Here is a 16,572-nt window from a genome sequence, read left to right on the forward strand (position 1 = left end):
ATCACATGTACATGTTACATCAACTATTTTTTGTGAATTTAAAATTCTCTCTTGCTATGTTTTTACCTCGCAAATGTTCACAATTAATTATAATAATATCGTTACAACTAAAAAATCACCAACTAAAAATGTATAAAGAAGCGGTCGTAACACCAGAGGGAGCTGCCGAATTGAATAATTTAACTACGTCCTACTCGAAAACTTAAGTTTGAAAAAGTAACATCGCTAAATCGACTCCCAACGTACGATCGACATTATCGAGGGCCAACGAGGAGCTAGACCGATTAGGGCACCAACCGTGCGTCAATGTTGTCGGAGGATCGCCGCGGAGCGACTACACGAGCCGCTCGCCCCGAATACGTCCCCGTCAAAACTACGGACACTCGCTTTAAGGTGATCGCACATTACACCGACTCGACGCCAACCCAACTCAGTTTGGCATTGAATTTTTAACCTGATGTAGTGTGATTTAGGAGTTAATTTACTAACTTGCGAACAGCTAGTTGACGACTAGTCACCAACTGACCGTCCACGCGGTGTGAGTTTGCAAATTTTGCTCTTATGTCCTAACAATATAGCTTACATTTCAATGCCATGCTGTGAGTTGGGTGGGCATCGAGTCCGTGTAGTGTGCGATGACCTTGATTCGGTCACTTCGACTACTTTATCTGATGTGAAATGGAACAAAAGCAAATAAGACTCCGATAGAGAGGAGAGTTAGACGTAAACTAGTTAATATATCTGTGCGTATAACGAGGTGTGGTCGGTGAGGTCGGTGAGGTCGGTGAGGTGCGGAGCGGTGGGTCCCGAGCGCGAGGATACGTCGTGTCGATCTTCGTTCCCGACTAATTTTAAATGCTTTTTCAAAGCGACACCTATACTACGACTGAACCGTAAACCTGGCTTACACTAGGAAGAAACGTATTATATAACATATTATATACTCCATTTTATAATCACAATTGAAATTAAGTATAGTTTTCACAGAGCTAGTTCTGGCTGCCAATAAGACTGGCAGCCAGTATTGGCTTGATATATGCCGCGTGTGAACAGTTTTCCAAGCCAGGCCAAAATGTTCACACGCGGCATATGCCAAGCCAGTACTGGCTGCCAGTCATATTGGCAGCCAGTAACTATACTTTAGGATAACTCGGAGTTTGAACTTCCTATCCTCTAATTCGGTTTTCGTTAGTAATATTCGTTCGAACTGGACGAATGGATTCTCCGGACCGATCTCTCTCGGTCCGGACCGTCGTCCGGGGGACCGGCCGACGCCGTCGGACCGCCCTAGCGAGCGATCGCCGGGCCGACGGTCGCTAACGTAACGTCGATACTACCACGAGAAGTCACAATAATGAATATCACTACAACGAAACGGTCACTCGATTATTATTTAAATAATTAGATTCGGATTTGAGATAGAATATTACAGGAATAATTAGCGCGGCGTGTGCGTGGCGGCGGGTCGGCGGGAGGAGCGCGTGCGGCGCGCGGGGGCGGGCGCGGCGGCGGCGGCGGGGGTGAGCGACTTGATGCAGCGCGCCGCCTCCTGCAGCTTGCGCGCCAGCAGCTCGTTCTTGAGTCTGGCGGCGGCGAGCTCGCGCCGGAGCTGCGCGCGGCTCTTGTTGCCGCCCGTCTGCAACAGCGGGTGTCGCCGCAGCCGCGCCGCCGACGGCCGCAGCGTCGGCTCGGGGTCCACCATTTTCTGTAAGCGTCGTTGCATTCATATTAGTACTAACCGGTGAATGAATGTGGCATACAAACAATTATCACAGAGTTGTTAATTTATTTTAGATATTAATAAGTAATATGTGCTATAACAGTCGGTAGCACATCTTTTGAAATCTTGAAAACCAGTCGCAAAGACATAAAATGTCATCTCGTCTACGACGCGAAGTACTCATTGAGCCCACTGCCCACTAGGTGGCACTAAACGGTCGATACTATTATTGAGAGCGCCGATCTTCATAAAATATTAGATGTCACAATCGTTAACAAAATTGTAGCTTTATGCTACAAACTCCTCAAGTTTTTCTGTCCGTTACCTCATTCCTCTGTTAAACCGATTTTGAAGAAAGTTAGGAGGTACTTTGATCTCGAGAGAAACTAAATATGTAATATAGCTTTTATAAAAAAAAGTCGAGTTTCCGAGCAAGCAAACGTCTTATATAGTCTGTAATATTATAGAGTATAGGCGGTACCTTGAGCAGCTGGTTGAACTCGCGCGAGAGGTGGGGCAGGTCGGGCAGGCGGCCGTCGCGGTAGTCGTGCCACTTCGGGCCGTTCTTGGGCAGCGGGCCGCCGCCGGCCGCCTCGAACAGCGTGAGGCCGAGCGCGAACACGTCCGCCTTGGGCAGATGCGCCAGGTCCTCCTGCAGCACCTCCTTGGGCAGGTAGCGGCAGTCGCCCTCCTCGACGGCGGGCGCGGAGACGCACGTCACGTGACCCAGGTCGCCGATCTTGTACTTGCGCGGCGGCGGCGGCGGCGCGTCGTCGTCGTCGTAGCCGTCGTCGGAGTCCGGCGCGAGGTCGGGCGCGTCGCCGCCGCACACGAAGATGTTGGCCGGCTTGATGTCCATGTGAGCCAGGCCCTGCGAGTGTATGTACGCGAGGCCGTCGGCGACGTGCGCCAGCACCAGCAGCAGCTCGGGCTCGGGCAGCGCGCCGCGCTCCAACAGCTCCTGCAGCGAGCCGCCGTCGCAGTACTCGCTCTGGATGATCATGTGGTCGTCCTCGGCCCAGGCGGAGTAGTAGCGCACGAGGTGCGGGTGCTTGCCGAGCGCGGCGTGAGCGTACACCTCGGTGAGGGCGGCGCGCTCGGCCGCCGAGCCCGCCACGGGCCGCAGCGAGCGCTTGAGCGCGTACACGCAGCCGTCCAGCTTGTTGACGCAGCGCGCGACGCGTCCGAACTGCCCACGCCCCACCACGCCCAGCTCGATGAACTCCACATTGTACCGCGATATGTTCGACTCCTGCGGGAGGACATAAACGAAATACGTTAAGGATTCGTCGGAACAATAACCATGAAACATACATTTAAGTCGAATAAGACGAGGGAAACCAAGGTTAAACGTACCCGAAGTCTCTTGGCGGGCTGCTCCGGCGTCCGCTCGCCCCACGTCGGCGTTTTGGAGAGCGCTCGCTTCTTCTTGTTCAGGGCTTGACCTACGACATACGAATTTCGATTACGTATCTTACGACGTGTAAGCGGGAGTGACATGACAATGAAGACGGCGGTCAACATTGTCATTCAAACGAAGCATCGAACTGAAGATATCGTTCAGTCGGGCGGCGCGGGCGCGGGGCTACTCACCGTCGGGCGTGAAGGGGTTGATGTTGGCGCGGGGGCGGGGCGGCGGCGGGGGGCGGGAGTCGTCGAGGTCGTCGGGCGGCAGGGAGCCGAGCGCGCTGTCCTCGTCGGACGGCGGGTGCAGGTGGTGGCTGGAGCCGGCCGGCATGCCCGCGGCGGCGCTCAGCTTGGGCGGGAAAAGGCGCGAGCGCGGAGCGTGGTGCGTCGGCGTCGAGCACTTCTCCAGCAGCGTCTTCGGCGTGTGCGGACTGTCGAACAACCTGCACCCGAAAATATGCTTTTGTTACATTTTCTGAGCCTGTTTATGACAAATCTCAAACTTGCCCTAAACCAAACCGATATTACTTTTTTATACTTTTATTATAGTTGTATTCACGCTCAAATTAGTTGCGGGCTCGCGCCGGACGAGGTACGAGATACGAGTACAATAGGCCCTCAGAGCGGCAGGTGCGAGATGACACTGTCTTCGCGCGAAGCCGTCCGTCTCGACCGAATAAGTCAACACACCATCTATTTACTAGTATATTCTATTCGGACAATCGTAATGTATTCCCAAAAATGGAGAACGGCGCGCGGCGTAAAGTGCGCGGGTACCTCACAAGTCACAATAGAAGGGAAATAACACTTGATTCACATGAGTCGAGCGTGAGCGGATTTGTATCCTACGCTCGAGGTACTAGAGTCCACTTTCGAGTGTGACGCGACGTCGGTGCTTTCGGCAAAGGTGTTCCGAGAGCATTTTTCTCGCGGGCGTTTTTTCTGAGGCAGATGTCAGCTGTTCGCGCTCCGATCACATGTTGCTTGTTATTGTGCGGCTAACTGTACTATAACTGATTTCTACCGAACTTTAAAGTTTTTTCAATTTCGCGATTCATAATAAACGTGAACGTTTATTTTATAGGTTGGGACAAATCAAACCTTAATAAATAATAAATCAATTTCATGGCTGACTCATGCCCGTGTTGTTCTCAAATCTAATACAACGGGTTTTTGCAATGTGGCATTTAAATATTGCTCATAAACACCCACATATTCAGTTATGTAAATTGTTGATAAAAATGCCTCCAGCGTGTAGTGGCCCAGACGGCCCTTAGTAGTCATTCAGATTTCAGAGTACCTACTACGAAGCTACCACTTTATATTTTACCTTTGTTTATGTGCCACCTGACTTCTAAAGGCTTAAGAACTTAGTGACACACAGACTAAAAGAACTCTGGGGAACATTTACCATAATACGTGGAAAGGTCATGCTTCGGCACGAATGGGCCGGCTCGACCGGAGAAATACCACGTTCTCACAGAAAACCGGCCTGAAACAGCGCTTGCGCTGTGTTTCGCCGAGTGAGTGAGTTTACCGGAGGCCCTATCCCCTACCCTATTCCCTTCCCTACTCTCCCCTATTCCCTTCCCTTCCCTCCCCTCCCCTATTCCCTACCCTTCCCTATTACCCTATTCCCTCTTAAAAGGCCGGCAACGCACTTGCAGCTCTTCTGATGCTGCGAGTGTCCATGGGCGACGGAAGTTGCTTTCCATCAGATGACCCGTTTGCTCGTTTGCCCCTTATTTCATTTTAAAAAAGGGGCACGGCACCTATATATATATATATATATAGGTGTGACACCTTGTAACATAAGCTGCAGTCAGTGCTTAGTTTTAACCCATTCATGACCACCGTGACATAAGCTTTTTTACCTAATGTAATTTGTTTTATAAACAATTAAAACTAAGTGTTCCCAAATGAACACTTCATTTTTAATTGTTTATAAAACAAATTACATTAGGTAAAAAAAACTTACATAACAATAAACTTGAAAGTGTTGTCATTATGTATTAAATTTAAAAATTTCGTTAAATATTATACATTTATAGCAATATTTGGCTAAACTTTGCTATATATATAATTGGAATCTCGGAATCGGCTCCAACGATTTTCATGAAATTTAGTATATAGGGGGTTTTGGGGGATCATTTTTAGAAAATGTCATTTTATTCGTGTTTTATCGAATACCGAGCAAAGCTTGGTCAAATAGCTAGTTATTATAATATTTTACACATAAAGTATATCATTCTAAATAGACATTGTTCTTCAAATACAATAAATAATGTATCCTATAAGCAGATAACAAGTTTTTTTAAATCGTTTTTTACCATTTTATAGCAACTGAAACATTGCTGTACCAATTTTGGTACACTGGCTACATGTATACTAAGAAATTATTTTTTTACATTATTATAATGAATCGCTAACGACTTTATAGTGTCACTAACAGCTACCGTGGGATTGAGAAAGCACTGAAAACGATTATCAAAGGTAGTGATGATGCCTTGGAGTAGAAATTGACCATCATTTCACTGGAATCCTGTGTATTTATTGACAAAGTGGTTTTGATGATAGATAAATTTCATCAACCTTGCTAAATTATGTTTCGAGAGAAATTGAAGTTCATAATGTTGGTTTCGGATTCTGAGGATAGCGGTCATGCATAATGAACCAGGCAGCGAGTAGAGCTTGTCTTAGATCTGATAAGATTCAAACTACCACTAATATAACTGCAGTACATATGATTGGCCTAATTGATTAGTGCTAAGTGTTACTTCTTGACAAAGTGTACTCCTTATACTCAGACTTATTCAGCATCGCATAGCCTATCACTAAACAAGAAAATAGAAAACTTTTATAACAACTACTACAAGAAACCACAGGGAAGATGTGGTCAAAATGGACCAATCAATATTGTTGTATAGAACTGGCATTCATTGTTGAAGTGTTAGCACATATAGAATCACACACAAACATGATTGACATGAGCTTATCCAATGTGTGTCTTTTACATGTTCAACATAAAGAAGGTGCAAAATCAAGTTATTATTTCTGAAATAAAGGTAAAATCTAGCTAAAATCTAGCTCTGCCTTGATGAAATAATATTTCATCAAGGCAGAGCTAGCTTTTACCTCCTACAATGATATCGTCAACGTCTTACTTGCCCATTAGCAAAAGAAATCGAAAAACTTCGATTCAAAAGGACTTTCAAAGCCTGAATGTTAGGTTCTCCGTCATAATAGAAGTCCAACATTTTTTAAATTATTTTATATAATTTATATTCCCTACTATCATAAAATTAAAAAGTTTCTAATTTTTTTCTTGCCGTTTTGATTTGGCTTCAAATAGGTTGATTGAAGTAAAATTAAAGTAGATTTTGATCAAATATGTCAAGTGTGACATATTTGTGACAAAAACATGAAATTGACCATATTACACCTAGAGATGGGCACGTACCTGGGTATTTACCCATCTACCCGGTATTTACCCTCACGTACCCGGTAAATACCCGTATCTACCCAAAAGGGCGGGTAGATAAAATTCAATATTTAAGTCACAACCACCTCAAGAACGGTAATAGCTAGAGAGTTGAAATTTTCACAGATTGTGTATATCCGTTGCCACTATAAAAACAAATACTAAAAGCAAAATAAAATTAATATTTAAGGGGGGCTCCCATACAACAAACGTGTTTTTTTTGGCCTTTTCTGCTATCTTATCAATAATAGCAAAATGTAGGTACTTGAATTTTTACACAGTCTTTAGATGGATGTTAACTTTAATATTTAATAATAATATTAATATAAAATAAAAAAAATAAGAGGGGCTGCCATACAAAAAACACAAATTTTGTCCTAATTTTTCTCTATAATGGTACGGAACCCTTCGTGCGCGAGTCCGACTCGTACTTGGCCGATTTTTTTTATTTACATTCTATTATTTTATTAATAATTTAAAATATTTGAAAAACCTTTAAAATATTTTAAAAAAATATTAGAAAAAATATTAGAAGACCCTTGAAAATTACTTTTAAAATAGACAATGTATAAGTACCTGGTTAAAGAAATTATATAAAAAAATATGTAGGTATAATTTTTTATTACTTATACATATAACACGTCCTATCTTATATAAAATCTGATTTGCTTTGATTTGCTTCTGATTTTTTTAACTTCTCATTCTGCTAGCGATCTGACTTCTAGACATTGAACTAGTCGTTTTGAATTTCTTCTTTGTGTGGCACGCATCCATTGATGCGTCTATATATTTACTATTTATCTTTATTTACAGAAGATTTTGTGGGGCTCGTCTTTTTAATCTTTTGAATGTTTGGTTTGATAGAGTTTTTATCAATTTTTTTGCCAATATATTGGGATGTTATTTTATCCTTTTACAATAGTTTTGAAGGGAGTTTTTAATTTTCTCTTTTACATACTTGATTTTTAGATCATTGTAGGTTTGGCTATTCGTAACATAATATGGGGCTCCAGTTATTGAACGCAGGGTGTTAGATTGGAATCGTGGTAGAATTTCTGTGTTAATGTGGAGGTTGTGCCCCACAACTGCATCCCATAGTCCAGATGGGTTTGAGTATGCTTTTATACAAAATAAGTTTATTTTATCAGCCAGTAAAGCTTTCGTAGCTGCTTGTCTAAAGCCTTTCTTTTGTTCCATATATGTGTTCTCCATGTTAATCGCCGGTCGAGATAAAGTCCTAGGTATCTAACATCGTTTGACTGTGGTATTTTTATCCGATTAAGTTCTACTTCTGGACATGTTTCGTGTCTTAATGTGAAAGTTACATGGACAGATTTATTCTCGTTGGCTTTTGTCCTCCAATCTTTTAACGACTATGATATTTCGTTTAAGGTTCTTTGCAATTTTGCCGATGCTCCATAGGCTGTTTGGTCTACTGCAAGGATTGCTGTGTCATCTGCGTATGTATATGTCAGAGCTTCATCAGTACTTGGAAGGTCTAATGTGTTTAGAAGGTAGAGATAAGGGCCCAATATACTGCCTTGCGGCACTCCTGCTTCGATTTCATGTAGACATGTGACACTATCTCCGTACTCAACATAGAAATATCTATTGCTGAGGTATGCGTTTATAAAGAGGTAGAAGTTTAAGGGTGGCTTTTTACGAACTTTATACAACAGTCCAAGATGCCATAATCGATCAAAGGCCTGTGATATGTCCAGAAAAATAGTAAGATTTGCTTTCAAAAGCTTTTTGAATTTCTTCTACCAGTCTGTGTACCTGCTCCACGGTCCCATGCGCTTGGCTTGCCCGAATTGGTGATCGGATAACAGTTTACTCGCTCTGATTTCTGGCATCATGCGTTTCAGGAAGAGTATTTCTAAGACCTTGGAGGGCAGATTTTTCATCCTATGGATCTTTTCCGGGTTTGGGGATTAATATTATAATCTCTACTTTACATTGCGGGGGGACAATTTTTTTTTAAATACACGCGGATTTGTGTGAGATATTTGATTCTACTTTTTGGTAGCTCTTTTAGTATTTTTGGTGAAATGTTTACGCCAATTTTCATGCTGGGGAAGATTGTTAAAGTGGTTCCCTTAAACGAGGATATACCATTGGTGACTTTTTTGTGGTGAACGCGCTGACTTGTGTTTTGGTGCGGTTAAATTAGACTGAGTTACGTCTACCCCATTCCACCCCGAGAAATATGCGAGAAGTCACATTATCTGTACTATCATCTGCATAGCAATGAATGCCGTTGGTCTGTAACATGTCATTGATATGCTGTATGAATAGGGTAGGCGATAGCACACAGCCCTGAGGGATACCAGCGTCAACAGATAGAGTATCAGAGCATTCACCATCAACTACGACTGCTAAGAAACTTGTGACCCTCTTGCATTATTTCTTGGATGTATGGAATCTTGGATAATAGTGAAATTGTATATATCCAAACTGACAGCTAATACCCATAGTTTCAATCGCCTGAGCCAACGATGAGTTAGGTACGCCAAGAGAGCCGAGCCGAGCCTTAGTAATCCCTGAGCGTCCAAGTGTCGAAGGGGCTGGCTATTGATGATGGACTCCATCATCTTCGAGAAGGTTATAGCGATTGATCTGCTGTTGGAAGAATTGGAACGGTCACATTTTTTAAGTATCGGGTTCTCAAAAAGCTGTCTTTCAACAAGCCGAAACTATGTGAGTAGGATAGTTGAGCCAAAAAAGACGCGTAAAGACCGGAGCCAACTCTGGAGCACTCACTGGAGCTACTTGCACTGAGCGCTGATAAAACCGAATATCCGACATGACGCTCATACTTCGTTACCATAACCAACCATACCGGTTGGCGGTTTCCGCCCTCATCATAAAGGGTCGAGTTAGACGACATGAGGACATGTCATAAGATCGGCATTCTCTTTTGCGTGTTGAAGGAAACACAGTGCAAGCGCTGTTTCATGCCGGTTTTTTCGGAGTCGACCCATTCGTACCGAAGAATCGCTCTCCCACGGTTAAAAGGGATTTTTTTTCTTTTAAGTAACGCACAGGCCAAGAACTTTTTATATTTGATCATTAGTTGCGTTTATACAAAAACAGTACTCATTTACATAATACATTAATTTGCATGTACAAAATATATATGTGTCAAGACTGTAAAGGTGCTTCTTCACAATTGACCATACTGGCCCACTACTAGCCATCGCCATTGTGTAAACGGAGTAATGGTGTATGATGGCGGACGATTTTCAGGCGTGGCGGGCAATGGCGTGGCCTGCAGTGGGTCATCGTGACATTGTGTACTGGTTATATAGGAGACAAGATTTTGCACACGTGTTCCTCTAATAAAGTAGGCATCCACTATAATTGTATTTCACAAAATTCTTACCTCAAAGAGGTTTTATACCTTGAGGTTGTAATAGTATAGGCTCAAGGTTAGTTAGTGGAACCTTATAATTTCTTAGACACAATTACACAACAATATTTCGTATTAAGTGCCTACAATTACTAACAAATATTGAATTACGAGAACCTATGTATATTAGAATTTTTCAAAGTTTAGCCTAAAGGAGGGATGAATGTTTTGAAATTTCGCACGCGTGTTTCCCTTAACGATGAAGGCGTCCACTAAGATGATTTACTCAATTCCCAAAACCTTATCACCATTAAAAGGCAGTATACTTTAAAGAATATTAATATCACACATACAAAACCAAAATTTAGGAAAAAAGTTCAAAAACACAGCGTGACATGCGGCCGAAATTCATGAAAAACATGGTTTTGTATTGCAAACATACATTAGTTTAAGACTTAAAGGGGCTTATTCGAACAGTTACGAACTAGTGACCAAATTTGCATTATTTAATGGAGGTTTAACTAAGGATTTACTAAAAAAAAATATGTGAAAACGTACGCTGAATTATAAATACCCACCATTTTTGGGTATTTACCCAATCTACCCGGTAAATACCCAATCTACCCGGTAAATACCCAGGTGGGTAGATTGGGTATTTACCCATCGCCCATCTCTAATTACACCTGACATAATCCAGTCCATCACTTATGTAATCTGAATTGAATGAGAAGTTCCATAAATTTAATTTAGTATTCAAATTTATTAGATAACTACTGCTCATGTTGAATATGTAGAGGAGTCACCAGACAAAATTTCATAATACCTAATGTACAAAAATATTTCTCTTTTTATTATTGTTTTTGGGCGAATATTTGAGAGAGACTAAATTCATTTCTTCGAAGTTGGGTTCAAAACGCCTTCGTAAATTTGATGTAACATTACACATTACAATGTCTAATTAACTTACGAAAATGCTGCTAAAACTATTTGAAAGTAGAGTTAATATTTCAAAAGTTATTATAAAAAGAAGTACCAAATTATGACATTTTTGCGTGTTGCTTCGATACTGCCGCTTACAATTTATTATTTATAAAAAAATGAGCTAGAAAGGATTAAAAATTTAATGTTAATTTGAAGATAAAGAACTAATAAACTATCCGATACCAACAAATAACACATCAACTTACATTAAATAACTAAAAATTATATTTTTAAAATGTTCATAAAATTCGCGTCATTGTCCTGCGCATTGTTTGTTCACACTGAGTACACACATTGTCACACTGTCATACTGTGTCACATTGAGTATATCGGCAAGGCATTCAAATGCCTTGCCGATATACTCAATGTGACGGGTTGAAACCTATTTTGCGATAAAATCTGCTGGCTCACTTTATTTGATCGCAGTGCTTTGGTGTGGATAGAGGTCTTCGTTTTATGCAGGTGCGTCTTTGAAATAGGTTCTACATAAATTTCCAAATAAGACGTCATTTACCTTTCTCGATGTGTGCCAACATTTTTGTCTGTTTTTCACAACTTTTTTTTTATACCAAGTTATAAAAGCCCGCAACATTTCTAAGTTCTTAATAATTTTCTTAGTTTTCTTTATATCAATACTTAATTATGAACGAATTTAGTGAATTCCTCATTTTCCTGAACGTCTTTTTCCTGAATAGCCCTAAAAACATAATGACGATTGCTTTATTGCAGGTGACTCGAAAAGGTAGAATATATTTTTTTAAAGGCAGGTTTTGGTATTAGCTATATTTTAGGGAATACATTTTTATAATAAATCAATACTTTTACTAACATACAAGTTTTATTGAAAATCCTATTTTTTACTTATAATAATAATAACCCCCACACCGGTTTGAAACCAGGCCAGTTACGCAGGAGTAATTTTATAGTGCCCAAGTGTGTGCGCAGAACACAAGAGCACTCTCCATTCCTTTTAACTCTCATAACCCAGTGGGACGGACGACCGACACAACTGGCGAGAGATGCGCAGGACCGACTTTTACATGCCCATCCGTGATCCGACGCATGGATCATCTTACTTGTCAGACCTTATTTTCCTGTTCTGAGTGTCAGACAATCAGGTGATCAGCTTGCAATGTCCTAAGTCCTTACCAAACTTGGAACTAATAATTAACAATATGTTTCCAACGTGGGAATCGAACCCACGACCTCTGAGTCAAGAGTCACGCTCTTAACTACTGGACCACGGAGGCGTTTATAATCAGCACGAATATGGATAAGATTTTTAAAATAATCATTATTCTCAACAAATTGTCATTATTCTAAGTAAACACGTCATTTTCCACAAATTTTGTCATTGTCATGAACAACAGTTTTTACTTTATATTGAATATCTCTTAAATTATTTAATTTTGTTTCGTGACTCTTACAGAAAGGGAATTCTATTTCGGTGCCTTTTAACACCAGAAACATTCAGAGCAATATTTAAGGGTTATTTTTAAAACACAATTTTTGGCCTAAAATAAAATTTCGAGTAGATTCACCCTTTTGTGCACCTTTGCAAATACAAATTATATCAAACTTTATAACCAAGCTGTGTAAAAAAAGTGCTTGTAGCAAGAACACTGTTCTAGGAAATAAAACTACAATGTTAAAGCTAGGCTAATGTTATGTATGTATGCTCTAGAGACTAGAACCCTACACCAATATCTTTAATGTGAATGATAAAAAACTTGCAGCTTCCACCTATATTTTCCACAAGTAAACAACAAGAATTGCCAAAAACCTGATCCCAAAGAATAAGATTGGGAACTGGTTTAGTACATGTTCCAACATGACTCAACTAGATAGGCTGCTGGCTGAGCCACATCCAAACACAACAATGCCTTGGTTTTAGCTGCTTCCTGTTAATGCCATCCAAAAATAATGTCTCCTCATTTAGAACAACCATAATAGTAATTTTAAGGAATATATCAATAAATATGTCTTATACAATGCCAATATTTGTTTACATACATAATTATAATATAATTAGCATAAACAATATTTTATTTATTAATCTACAGCCATCATTAATTAAAAAAATATGATCATTAGACATCGGATTATATGCACGATTAAAGTGCCGAAATATTTAGCATAAACAATATTTTATTTATTAATCTACAGCCATCATTAATTAAAAAAAAATGATCATTAGACATCGGATTATATGCACAATTAAAGTGCCGAATATATATATGCATGAAAAATGACCGAAATATGCACAAATTATGCACAATCAAGAATTACTTAATATTAAATTTTATTAATTTTTAGAAGAGTTTTCCAGTGGCGCAGTTAATAAAAGTGCCAATTTTTATAATTTCATCTAGTCCAGGATTTTTCGTTTCTTATAAAGCACTATATTTCTTATAATTTTCTACCAATATTTTTCGATTCCAATCTTAATGCCCATGGAAGTTTATTAAATCGTTAACTACTTTATTCAAACTTTTTACTAATGTTACAAACTACAAGAAATTTTGTTTCTAGAAAGATATTGTACCTATTGGGTACAAGGTATTGCATTCTTTAAATGGGGATGGAGCCACATATTTGAAGTGTTTTGATCCATCGTACCTGTTTTGTGGTCTCAATGTGTGTCATAAAACTACCAAATATACACTATCAACCAAAAATTGGCAAAATAAGCACTATCGCCTAAAAGTGCCATTATATGAATTTGCATATGCAAGTATGCAAATGCATATAATCTGATGTCTAATGATCATACTAGATGTCCTGTTGAACTTTGTGTCACATATTCTAAACCTTCTTTGGATCACCACCTTCTCTGGACTTCTATGATTATTTAAGGACTAAAATTACCCAAATCGGTTCAGCCGTTCTCGTGGATAATTTTCAAATATTTGTTGTCATCATGGCATTTATTAAAAGACATGGTATGCAAAATTAAGAACCAAGACAGATGTTACAACTACAAACAACCGCACTACATTTTACAATTTATAATAATTTGATCAGATTGAATCCCATGGCCTGCACATGATATTAACATTTGTAAATGAATTTTATAGAGTAGTATAAAATGCTTCCCTATTATGTAGTACTAAAATTTGCTATGCACAGGCATATCACATTATTAGAATTTGGTTATGATGAAGAATTCTAATACATTGACCAACACAAATCAGCAATAATAATTTTAAATAATTTTAAATTTGTTTGTCTGTGAAAACTTGTCATTGGCCTTCCTGTGTGTGTCATTTTTACTTGTTCTTGTGTTTAGCCGTAAGTTTTCCGAATCCCATAAAATAAAATAAAAATAATGATAACTAAATTGATGCGACTATTCATGCCTAGAATGGTGCAATGCAGTTTAGGTATACTAACTACACTTATTTAAATTATTATGATGTAGCTACCAGGAACTAAACTACTGCTCACCTTTTTCTTTACACTTATTGGATAGAGATGGAATGGTACATTTGTGCCAATGTGAGCAAGGAAGTAGACCACAAGTTACAAGAAGCAGCGTAACTAGGTATGTAAATAAGTGTTCAAAGTAGAATAGGTAATGTGCTAAATGGTGACTTACTTTAATGCTCTCACTCTTTTGTACGGTGGACTAAGCGACATTGGCGCTTGTGACGTCTCCTCCGTACAAACATCATCATCCAGTCCGCTGAAATCTAACTTTCTTGGAACCATTGATGCTATGGGGCTCAGATTATCAGAAAATAAATCTGACATTTCATATGAGGTCTCCTCTGTCAATTCCGATGAATTATGCTTATTATTATATTCGTCCTTCATTTCGCACCACTCACTCATCATAATATATCACAATCATAAAACACAATCCGTAGTTTTTACACAAATGATGGGGTAATTTTGTTTTACACTAAAAACAAAGCGCACTTTCACAATTTTAACGACATGGCGGATGACGCATAGCACCTGTTAACTCTGCAACCAATCACAGCCAAAATTTCGACCGGTAAGATGAATGCGCGCTTCTCATTGGCTAATGCTTTTTTTTCTAATCGAGTCAAGTCAAGGAACATAATGGAAGAAGTCCTAGGCTCCATTTGTTGTTAAAAACGATCAAAACGCTCAAAATTTCTCCTATTTTGAGCGTTTTCATCGTTTTTAACATCAAATGGAACGCGGGAAAGTGACAAGGCTTGCGCTGTTCAAGCTGGTAAAGGAGATTTGTCAAAAATGACGTTTTTGTGTGTCTGGGTCAAGAATCTTATATAAGTACATGGATTCTGCACTTAGAACCAATGATATTCTACTTATACAGATTTGTTACGTCCATACTATTTTCCGGCTAAAATCTCTTCCGAACAATTTTCAAATTCAAAATTGCAAACATTGACAAATTTGACAGCTAAGTGAAACAAAAGATATGAAAAACCATTTACATAAAAGAGACAGTTCTATTTTTAAACGTCGAATCGTATCGCTGTCTCTTTCTTCGCTTGAGCCAGCCTGAGCTATGACGAAAATTCGATTTTTTCCAGACTGTTCGAAAAAATAATTGAAAATGTAAATAATCGAGGTATTTATTGCAATCAAGACATGTGGTAAGAGATTCCATGTGTTTTGTTTTCTTTTGAGTCATAATTGGTACATTTTCGAAACACGCACGACGTCATTTTCAATTTATTTATAATAGGTAAGACAAGACGCGGCACGCGGCAGCACACTAAGTAACTTCACTAATTAACTGAATGCATACCAGTTCGTGACTGCGCTCGATGCTGACTAAACAACAGACGGCCCAATTGGGCCGTATTTGAAGCTTCAAAACGCACGCGGTAGTGACATATCTGCTTTGAGTTTTTCATCATTGACTTAGAACATTTTTTGAAGACCAAAAATTTGGCCTTGGGTGACGTCATTTATGTATTTTGTCTCGCTCTTTGAGGTGACCATGATTGATCTATACTAAGGATTTCCCAATTAAACTTATATAAGAAATACAATATTATGTCGTCATTATGTTATGGGGCAATAGAGGGGTCGGACTTTTAAATATGACTGGACGACGTTGGGGGTTGGTTGAATTTAAAAATGTATTTATTTACAATGAAAATTAAAATATAAACGTCATTAATTTATGATTTCATGGATATGACTCTTAATTTTTAAAGAGGTAAGAATGATCAACAACTGTGGAGTTTTGATCGTGGATGCTTTGGGAGGTATTCTGATGGTCTACCTTTTTTTTTTAAATTCTTAACAACTGTTGCTTCTCTACATTTGTATGAATACAATATTTAAATTATTAAAAAACTATCCTTAATTATATTATTACAAACTAATACTAGTAATAATACACTAATACTAATACACTATTACTTATAACTAATATATAACTAACAACTATAATTTAACAATATTTGAACTCATACACTCATCTACAACAAGGTCTACCTAACCTTCTATCTTTATAATTCTATTTATTATAATTGTATTTCTATCTTCTATTTGTATTTTCTGAGGAAATTAGATAAAAAAATAACCTTTTACTTTTAAATGGTTAATTTTTTATCTAATTTCCTCAGGATAACTGTAGGAATCTCGTATTTCGGTACCGGACACTTATGATAGTTGCTTCTT

The 16,572-nt window shown here is 39.2% G+C and overlaps 1 protein-coding gene across 1 annotated transcript; it reads right to left on the reverse strand.

The window, feature by feature from the left end:
• Window positions 1-1,044: 1,044 nt before the first annotated feature.
• LOC121726936 (wee1-like protein kinase) lies at window positions 1,045-14,938 on the reverse strand. Its single transcript, XM_042114585.1, has 5 exons — window positions 14,540-14,938; window positions 3,314-3,570; window positions 3,077-3,165; window positions 2,202-2,972; window positions 1,045-1,705 (listed from the first exon to the last, which is right to left on the reverse strand). The coding sequence occupies exons 1-5, from the start codon at window positions 14,776-14,778 to the stop codon at window positions 1,439-1,441; spliced, it is 1,623 nt and encodes a 540-aa protein (XP_041970519.1). The 5' UTR covers window positions 14,779-14,938; the 3' UTR covers window positions 1,045-1,438.
• Between the last annotated feature and the right edge of the window lie 1,634 nt (window positions 14,939-16,572).

Source organism: Aricia agestis, chromosome 5 (assembly GCF_905147365.1).
Source record: "Aricia agestis chromosome 5, ilAriAges1.1, whole genome shotgun sequence".
Taxonomy (NCBI): Eukaryota; Metazoa; Arthropoda; class Insecta; order Lepidoptera; family Lycaenidae; genus Aricia; species Aricia agestis.

Bases quoted from the DNA above. Each gene is read 5' to 3' on its own strand.
- LOC121726936 (XM_042114585.1), bottom strand. From the start codon at position 14,778: ATGATGAGTGAGTGGTGCGAAATGAAGGACGAATATAATAATAAGCAT. The intron at 2,973-3,076 runs GTACGTTTAACC...GTCCTCCCGCAG, and splicing joins AGCCCGCCAAGAGACTTCGG to GAGTCGAACATATCGCGGTA. The intron at 1,706-2,201 runs GTACCGCCTATA...CGACGCTTACAG, and splicing joins AGTTCAACCAGCTGCTCAAG to AAAATGGTGGACCCCGAGCC.